At 44.5% G+C, this 9,972-nt stretch overlaps 1 protein-coding gene across 2 annotated transcripts in view; it reads right to left on the bottom strand.

Moving 5' to 3' along the window:
- The window catches only part of ZSCAN9 (zinc finger and SCAN domain containing 9), a 10,457-nt gene extending 773 nt beyond the window's left edge, over window positions 1-9,684 (bottom strand). Inside the window, exons 1-5 of one of the 2 annotated variants that reach the window (XM_027099564.1) lie at window positions 9,586-9,684; window positions 7,488-7,977; window positions 7,158-7,305; window positions 4,385-4,483; window positions 2,531-3,194 (exon numbers count right to left, since the gene is read on the bottom strand). In XM_027099564.1, coding sequence (XP_026955365.1) covers window positions 2,578-3,194; window positions 4,385-4,483; window positions 7,158-7,305; window positions 7,488-7,904 — 1,281 coding nt within the window. In that variant the 5' untranslated portion in view covers window positions 7,905-7,977; window positions 9,586-9,684 and the 3' untranslated portion in view covers window positions 2,531-2,577. The remainder of the gene's footprint in view (window positions 1-2,530; window positions 3,195-4,384; window positions 4,484-7,157; window positions 7,306-7,487; window positions 7,978-9,585) is intronic. The other variant, XM_027099565.1, reaches the window with a different exon arrangement.
- Between the last annotated feature and the right edge of the window lie 288 nt (window positions 9,685-9,972).

The raw sequence follows: 9,972 nt of genomic DNA, 5'->3' as shown, positions 1-9,972 counted from the left end.
TGTGTGTGTGTGTGTGTATGATACAAAACAAAAGTGGGTGAGTCAGGGCTCTTTCTGAATAGGCTCCACCACACCTATTTCTTGTCATTCCACCACCCCTCGAGCAGTGGTTCTTGACTTCATTTAGTTCTCCAACCCTTTTGAAAATATGATGGACATTATGGGTCCTCAGTGTATTAAAATTAATCACTACCATAGTAATGCCCTTTTGAATCTAAATGTTCTTAATTACTCATAGGTCCCAGCTGATCCTCTCGAGAAGGAAAGAAGGAGTTGTTATGTCTCCAAACAGATCAGGAACCCCTGAAATTTCACCTCTGGTCCCATAAGCCACATCCCCTTTAAGAGGCTGGTGAGGGGAAAGGCTGCCTCTGGGGGCTCACCTTTTCTAGAAAGCCTCAGCTGACTTCACAGGGAGGTGAGCCACTCTGCAGAAGTGAGAGTTTCAGGAAGTCAAATGGACAAGTATGAATTTTTGGTTTTTTAACACATGTTTTTTCTGGTTACACACATTTTTTTAAAAGTTGATTGAATGCTAAATTTGTAATTACTCCTTAGTTTATAAGGACAGAGAGACCAGAATCACATGGTAAATAAAAGCATCTCCTGAACTGATTCTCTTTAAACTGTAATTTTTTAAAAATCTTGACTCCATTTTTGATGTTTGATCACTGACAGCTTTCAACCTCTATCTTCCCCTTCCCTTCTGCCCCACATCTGGGCAAGTTTATAAGAAATCCCAGTGCCTCCTCACTTGGCACCTGAAGGAAGTTCAAGCTATGCAAGCCCTTATCTATTTGTGCAATGAGAACTATTTCCTGGACCCATCCCCTAATCACAATAAAAACCAGGGCCACTAACTCTCACTCTCCTTATGCTACTCAAGCCAGTTCTGGACCAGCTTGGGTGCTGCCCTGCTATCTCCAGAGAGTTCCATGATGAGAGTAATAAATTCTTCATACATTCTTGTGTGTGTGCATGGCATCATCTCTAGTAACTGGGAAGCGGGGTCCATACCACCTCTGTAGGATCATCACATTCACAGTTCAAAGATAAGTAACACAGAATGTGAAAGGGCCATATAATCCCCCATCCACCCTAGTTACCATGTTGACAGTTTGTTGCATATTTGCCCTGCACAGTCAAATCTTGACGCATCCATAACCATTCTGTACCATTCTGGATAAGTTCCTATGCCCATCTTCAGTCCTTTTACCGACTGATGTCCACTGTCTGAACTTTTCCTTCCTTTCTTCATCCCACGTACATGTTCTCTGTCTTTCTGGCCCCTGGCACCACAGATTTCATCTTTCTCATGCCCTTCTCATATTATTCCCTCTTCATATACTTTTCAGATATACACAAACTTCCTACTCTTGCATTTCATTTGGAAGATTTTCTCCCTTACAACAGGTCCCTTCTTTTCACTGGATTATTGTTTCAGATGGAAAGGTCAGGACTGATAAAGGGATAGCAGTTCCAAAGAAAATACAGTTATATGGGAAGGTATGTAGAACACTGAATGAGAGCATTCACCAGGATCCTAAGTGTGAAAAAAACAATGGACATGAGATTAGATCAGAACATCAGCAGACAACTCCAGACCTAAGCAAAGCGACAGAAGGGAAAAACTCAGGACATTTAATATGGTAGTTTTTAAAGCATCTTATGGATGATGACCCAATGCTCCGATGTCTTGTACTCAGAATACCGATGACTTTTTGTAACGCTGAAGATGTGACGGGAAAGCACTAAGGGAATTTCAGGTGACTAAGCTCAAATGAGGGAATCTGAGAATACCAGTATGAAGCATGACACTGTAAACAGATTGGAATTTGGAGTCAAAAGCCAAGGATTTAACTAAGAAGACCCGATGTGAGATGTTAACACTAGAGGAAGCTGGGTGAACGGTATATAAGCACTCTATCTTTGCAACTTTGTTATAAGTCTAAAATTATTCCATAATTTAAAGTTACTAAAAATAAAAGTCCAGGGTTTAAGCCTTGGTGCTGAGGCTTGGGTTTTGTGAATCTTCAATTCCTCATCTGTAAAACAGGATAATGATAATACTCATTTCCCTGTGTGGTTGTTGTGAGGACCAACTGTGGTTAAGTAAGTGGAACCCAGCCAGTGCTGGTCACTATCCCAGGGAAGCATCACGCAGGTGTCAGAGGGAAGCAGTAGGCACAAAAGGTATTTACTATGCAGGTACTGGTCACGGGGAACACCAAAGACCCATTTACTGTAAAACATCAGCAGAGCTCTACGGGATCTTTAGGGGTTAAACACAGATACAGATCTTTCTGGCATGTTGGCTATAGCAGTGCCATTTATTACATTATTAGAAAAGTTTAGCAGCCATCTCAAAAAGAATAAATAAGAGAGATGGGGGTAGTAAGAACAGGAAAGTGCAAAGGAACCAAAGGGAAAGTAGCAGCTTCAAAAACCCAAACCTCCCTCTTTGAATGTCCCCAGACCAAAATACACTTAGTGGAGACAGGAAGAAAGCAGTTTTCTAGTCTCAACCTACCCCGCACGACTTGGCCAGTGATCTGGAAAACTTGCACACAGCTTGGATTAGACCAGCTCTGCCACCACGTGGATCTTCTGATGGCGGATGAGGTTGCAGTGGCGATTAAAGCTTTTCCCACATTTGTTGCAATGGTGAGGTCGCTCCCCTGTGTGGCTTCTCTGATGCTCGATGAGAAATGAACGCCGACCGTAGCTCTTGTTGCACTGGCTGCACTGATAGGGCTTTTCTCCCTTGTGGATTCTCTGATGCTGGATGAGACCGGCACTCTGACTGAAGGCCTTCCCACACTCCTTACAGTGGTACCGTTTCTGAATATTGTGGATTCCTCGGTGATTAAAAAGACCCGAACTCCGACTGAAGGTTTTCCCACACTCATTACATTCGTAGGGTCTTTCTCCAGTGTGAACTCTTTGATGTCGAACAAGACCTGAGCTCTGAGCAAAGCTCTTCCCACATTCTTCACATCTGTGTGGTCCGGTTCCTAAGGGGTTTCCCCAGTGCCTCTCTACCCCACCCTTGCAGTCACCAACTTCTCTGTGTCGCGGATCCTGCTGTGATATCTCCCAGGTCTGTCCGTAAGACATTTTCCCATGTGGTTCCACTCTCTTAGGACAGTCTTTCCTTAGCACCAACTCTCTGTTCTCAGTCTTGGTCATTCCATCTGAAACAAAAAAGACCAGGTAAATGTCACTTGTCCCCTGAGCCTAGTGACAGGAGGGTCACTATGTGCACAGAAATGCAAGGTGCTTCTATTCTGATGTCACTCTACGTCATAGAGTAGGCAGGAGGTTAGAAGCAGAAGGGCCAGTGTGTTAACACCTTCTTCTAGGTAATGAGGGAGGTTTGCCCTCTTTGGAGAAATGCAGCTTGATCCACCCCAACATGGATGGGGCCTGGAGAGAATTTTTTTTATACTTCTTCACGGGAAGAGAAGGGTCAGGATCAGAGTGGCTTCTTTGGAGTCTTCCCTGAGAACTCCCTCCCCTCTGTGAGGCAGGGAGCCTCCAAGTGACCCTTTCCAAGGAAACTGACCTTATGTATACATTCATTCAGTCAGTCATTTATGGAACAAGCGCTGAGCTTCTCCTATTCTAGGTGCTTCAGGCAGTACTTTATGTTTCTAATCCATAACCATCCCAGGTGCATCCCCAGCACAAAGCCTTTGCTCTAGCGCCTCTCTCTTTCTGGAAAGCTCGGACCTCAGATAACAGCAACCCTCACTCTCTCACTTCCTTCAAGTCTTTGCTCAATTCTCACCCTAATTCTTCTATTTAAAACTACAATCTGTGTGCCCCATCCATAGCAGTCATAACCCCCTTAGGCAGTTCTATTTGTGCTTCATTCCATAACACCACCTCCTAACATATCATCTCCTTATTTATATGCTTATTGTCTGTCTCCCCCTTGCTACAATCTCATCTCCGCGGAAACAGGATCTTTCTGGTTTATTCCCTGAGAAGCAAGCTTGGCACATAGTGGCTGATCAATAAATATTTGCTGAATGAATAAAAGAGAAAGGACTGAAATCAGTGCTACTACTATGGCCTCAATTGACTGGCCCAGGGACCAGCACTGAGGCAAAGGCTGCCTGTAGGACTGGTTCATGTTGGACAGTGTCCAACCAACCCAATTAGACCTTCTCTGCTTGGAAGAGTTGAAGGTGAGAATGGAGACAAACAGACCCAAACTGTCTAAACGCTAGAGAGCAGCTGCTGTGGAATTCTTAGGGTTCCCAAGGTGTGATTCCCACCTTGCAACCCAGAAAAGCCCAAGGAAAATTGCCCCCAACCCCCTCCTTTAACCAACATCTGGCTTTTTCTCCCATATCTAACTGCACTGTCCCTCACACACCTGGATAGGTACCTCTTAGGACTCCTGTGGGGTGAGACCATGGTTCTTCTCCTCCTTTTAGCTGGGAGATGACAACAGGTTTGCAAAACAGAAATGTGCCTGCAGAGAAGAAATGGGCCACAAGTGAGATCAGTACTGCTGCCCAAACTTCACATTTATATCTGAAATGCACAAAGGAACTGGGTAGAATATAAAAACGAAGACATTTCTCACCTTTTAATAATTATCATTTATACAGCCTTCCATGACTTACAAAGCACTTTCACATACATTATCAAACTAATTCACCACAAACCCCCTGATGCTATTATCCCACTTCTTTAAAGAACTAGGAAAAAAAAAAGAACTAGGAAAAAAATAAAAGGCAGACAGACATATAGCTAGACAGACTCTATATTTAGAAAAAAGTCTGGAAAATGTACAGCAATTTGACAAGAGTGGTTACTCCTGGGGAGTTGGACTTAGAGGAGAACTTTTACTTTTTACTATGTAAACTTATGCATTATTTGTATTTTCTTTTACTATCACTAAGAATTCTAAACGAAATTCAAACTCGGTGATATAAAGTAACTTTAAATGTTGCTTGGCTAAAAAACCAAACAGCTGGAACTTCGATTTGGTCCTTTTAATCCCAAACACTATGTTGCTTTACAAAATAAGCTTGTCCTAAATGTATAACACACACCTGCATTGATAGTCCTATAGGGAGAATTCTCTGATCTGTAGATGCCCTCTGGATACTCTCCTGTAGCCACTGTAGATGCTTAATAAATATTTGTTGAATGAATGAATGACTAGATGGATGGATGGGGGAACAGACTTACTCAGATGTACCCTGGAGGAAGGGTTCTCAGCAGGGTTCTAGGTGCAGTTTGGAAAGTAGAAGAAAGGAGAAAATAAATGGAAAATGAAAAATCCAAGTTCATGGGGAGAGGAGGAAGAAAGTAGCAAAGAAACTGACTGGAAAGATGCTCATAAAGGGGGAAAATGAAACCAGAAAGAATTTTAATAAGATGAAGTCATGGGAGTCAGAGGAAGGTCTGCAGTGTGCACAGAATTTACTCATCAAATATAATTTTAATTTAAATCAAGAGATGTGTTCCAAAATCCAAGATAACTGTATGATTGGTAGGATAAATGAAATGAATAGAAGCAGGAGGCAGAGCAGCAAGAAAAGCTGTGACTTGGATACATATGGAGTAATGTGAAAATGAAAACAGGAAACCTCTGCTGTAGATGGGTTACCAGAAGGGTAACAAGAAGTCAGAAAGAGGCTGTGATGTTATGTGTGGGAAATTAGACAGAATTTGGAGCCAAATTCTGCAGGGAGAGCTAGAATGGGAAGGCAGCTGACTCAGCCCCAAGTGCCCACTACTATACCCACTGGTGCCCAGTACTGACACCACTAAGGAGATTGCATACAAGGAAATGGCAAAGTCTATTCCACTGGATTTTCTCATCCAGTTTGCTACCTACTAAGCATATCTCATATCTTCTGACTGCAAATGTAAACCCAAATTGACAAGGGTGGCACTGGTAGTTTCTGATAAGAACAGTTACTATATATTAAGCATAATGCGTGCCAAGTGTTTTTCACAAATTGTTTGTATTCAATGCTCACAACAACCTTCTGAGGTACATTTTTGTTATAGACTGAACTGTGTTATCCCCACTGCGAATTCGTATGTTGAAGCCCTGTTTTTGTTTATTTATTTGTTTAATTTTGGTTGCATTGGGTGTTCGATGCTGCACCCGGGTTTCTCTAGTTGCGGCAAGCGGGGGCTACTCTTCGTTGCGGTGCGCGGGCTTCTCATTGCGGTGGCTTCTCTTGTTGCGGAGCACGGGCTCTAGGAGCGTGGGCTCAGTAGTTGTGGCTCGCGGGCTCTAGAGTGCAGGCTCAGTAGTTGTGGCACACGGGCTTAGTTGCTCCGCGGCATGTGGGATCTTCCCAGACCAGGGCTCAAACCCGTGTCTCCTGCACTGGCAGGCGGATTCTTAACCACTGCACCACCAGGGAAGCCCTGAAGCCCTGTTTTTGGAGATAAGGTCTTTAGGGAGATAATTAAGGTAATTAAAGGTGGGGCCATAATCCAATAGGACTGATGTTCTTAGAAGAAGAGGAAGAACTACCAGAGCGCTCTCTGACTCTGTCTTTCTCTCTCTCTCTCCACAGGCACATGCAGAGAGGAATGCCCATGTGAGGACACAGCAAGAAGGCCGCTCTCTACAATCCAGGAAGACAGGTCTCACCAGAAACCAACTCTGATGGCACTCTGATCTTCAATTTCTAGCCTCCAGAACTATGAGAAAAAAAACTTCTGTTGTTTAAGCCACCCAGTCTGTGATATTCTGTTACAGCAGCCTGAGCAGACTAAGACAATACTATTATTAACCCCATTTTGCAGATGAAGAAAACTTGATCAATCGGTTAAGTAACCTGCCCAGGTACAAGCAGCTTCCAAGAGGCAAAGCCATGATATGAACCTGTCTGTCAAACCTTGAAGCCCATTCTCTAAAGTTGTGCTCCACAGTGATTCCTAAAAGTCTTCCTAATGTACCATGTGCCAGCAGACAAGAGAGCTTCCAGGATGGTACCCAGGGGAAGACTGCATGCAGAGGATCGGGACAAAGACAAGCACACTAGGCACTCGGAAGCACTGAACATTGCTGGTAAAGCGTCTTCTGACCCCCTGGTTTCCCAGCTCTGTTTTTTTGTTGGTTTGTACTTGACCAGGTGGGATATGTTCAACACCAGATAAGTCCTGTCCCTCACCTGTCTTTCCGATATGGTGGGGCTCCTGAGCAGGGTCACATGTGAGCTGGGGCTCCTTAGGCTGGGACTGAAGGCCCAGTGACATCTGCTCTCCTAGAGACACTGTCTCTTTAGAGAGGACTTCTCGTCGGTGTCTGTAGGCTACCATCTAGAAATAAAGAGACAAGATGTGACTTCTGAAGAAATTAATTGTCTAAAGAAACATTTCCCAGAGAGAAGCAGAAAGCTGAGTCTCATTTAATCAGCAAAGTCAAGAGGATACAAAGCAGAGGACACAAAGGTCCTCGGTGACCTACATATACTCTTTCCCTGGCGAATCTCCCTTCCTACCTCATGTTGTGGTTCATCGAGCTCTCTCTCCAGATCCTCCAGCAGAATCACTGCCTCTTCCCCACTCTCTGGACAGTGCTCCTGCACCCAGCCTTGCACCTCCTTGGGCAGGATACACAGGAACTGCTCCAGCACCAGCAGGTCCAGAATCTGCTCCTTCGTGCTCACATGCGGCCTCAACCACTGGTAGCAAAGATCTCGGAGTCGGGTGAGAGCCTCCCTTGGTCCAGGGGTCTCCTGGTAGCAGAGCTGTCGAAAGCGCCTTCGGAAGATCTCCCTTGCCAGTGGATTATTGCGTTTCAGTCCGGATTCCTGCATTTGGAGGTGACTTTCTGCCTCTGCTTTCACTGTCAGTTCTTCCCAAACATCACGAGCTTGAACATCCAGGGATATAACCTCCTTGGAGTCTGTATTCATTTTGATCTCGAACAGCTTAAAAGGCACCCTCTAGCTGGAGCTATGTTTTAGAAACACCTTTGGAAGTTCCCTCCTAAGCAGTAAAAATCACTGTTTAGGTAGAAAAATGGCAATAGTTAATGACAAAAAACTGATAATATAAGCAACTGTCATACACCTAAAGCTCTTCACTGAAAGTAAAGTGACTTGGTAACCAAAGATGAGAATAGTGGAAAATATAAGGTCATAATGTACAAAAAGCATAGGTTTTCAAGTTACCCAGACCTAGGTTTTATTCCAGTTCTAACTTTTACTAATTGTTTGACCTTGTGCCAATTTCTTATCTTGTTTCAATCTCACTTTTTTAATGTGAAAAAGAAATAGCAATAATACCATACGGAGTTCATGGAGGAATTAAGGTCCATACAGATCACTCAGAATGGTTAAAAAGTTCAGACTCACTGTATAAAAATCAAATTAGAGAAAGAATAAATGGAAATATTGCTCTTGCCTTTAAAAATAATTTTTTAAAATTTATTTATTTGGCTGCGCCGGGTCTTATTTGCGGCACGGGGGATCATTTAGTTAGGGGGGGCGGGATCTAGTTCCCTGACCAGGGATAGAACCCGGGCCCCTGGTATTGGGAGCGCAGCGTCTTACCCACTGTACCACCAGGGAAGTCCCTGTTGTTCTCGTCTTTGACTAAATGAACTAACTTTTATTGAAATCTTTACCTGAGTTTTTTAAATTAATCTTCAAAACAACCATTAAGGCTGGTTTCATTTTTACTAAATTTACAGAAAGGAAAGCTTAGGTCGACTGCAAGTCCTGTAAGCTTTCCACACTGCTCTGCTGCTTCCTAAGAGTAACAGCCAACACTGTACAACAGTCTACAACATGCTTTCAGATACAAGACCACATTTAATCCTCACAATTACCCTCTGAGGTTTGATTACAATCACTATTTCACTAGATAAGAAATGGGAGCCAGGGGAAGTTAAGTAAGTTTCTTAAGGTCAAATTCTTTGTGCGGACAGTTCTAAGAATCCACAGAAGCCCAAGAGAAAAGTGTGCTCATATCCAGGCAGTGCCTGAGACCCAGGAGGTCTGAGTGTCTCCAAAATGTCAGGAGCGCAGACCAGAAGCTGAATTCCAGCTTGACAGGCCCTGTGGCAGACAGCTAGGGAATCGGAATCCGGGGCTTAGGGGTGGGAGGGGAAGAGCAGGGAGCCCTGATTATGTACTTTTAATTTCTAGGCTCCCCAGGGATTTGTACGCACTCCAAGGTTTGAGAATCAATGAACTAAGGGAAAGGGAATCGGAAAATGTCACATTCTGCACTTGACAAGCAGTCATTCAACGCCCCTTCATCTGCTTTTAGAACCAAAAAGTGAGAATGTATAGACACTGGCTCTCCAAGAGGAAGGCTGCAAAAAGTCTTTACAAATTTGTCCTTAACTTCTTTGTCCCCGAGGATATTTCCCCAGACTCCAGGCGTTTCCTGCCCTGAGTCCTAATCCTGCTGCCGTTATTCACCGCAGTGAACCTCCCCGAGACCTCTCCCGCGTAACGTCCCCCCAGCCCGGGTGATGGATCGGCTCCAGGATCGCGGGGCACGACCCAGTGGCCCGGGGCCGAAGCTCACTTTCCACACCCCTTTCTCAGCCACACCCACCCAACCCCGGTTCCCGGGCCGACTCACCGGACCTGGAAAAGGTGAGGAGGTTGGGGGCTCCCGCCCCGACGCTGGGAGGACCGCGCCGGGAACAATGGCCCTGCGGGAAAGACGCCAGCCCGCCGCGGGGCCCACCGCGCACGGGCACTTCCGGCCGGTCTAGGATTCAGTGTCTCGTTTCCTACCTCCTACGCGTGCCTCACCTGGAACCAGCCGCCAATTTCCTGGGCGTCCGGTTCGATTTCAACTGTGAATCACATAATCAGAATTCGTTACGTGTGTGGACCTCAGATAGGTTTTAAACTGAAAACACAGATGAAGCACAAAACGTTAATTATTGAAAATGCTTATTTTTAACACATTTAAAAAATTAATACATTACCTATGACTTTTTAAAAGGCTCAGACAATGCCA

The sequence above is a fragment of the Aethalodelphis obliquidens genome, unplaced genomic scaffold (assembly GCF_003676395.1).
Source record: "Aethalodelphis obliquidens isolate GAN/ISIS:26980383/991018 unplaced genomic scaffold, ASM367639v1 scaffold133, whole genome shotgun sequence".
Classification (NCBI taxonomy): domain Eukaryota; kingdom Metazoa; phylum Chordata; class Mammalia; order Artiodactyla; family Delphinidae; genus Aethalodelphis; species Aethalodelphis obliquidens.
The sequence above is the reverse complement of the archived record's forward strand: the minus strand, read 5'-3'. Positions and strand labels throughout refer to the sequence as shown.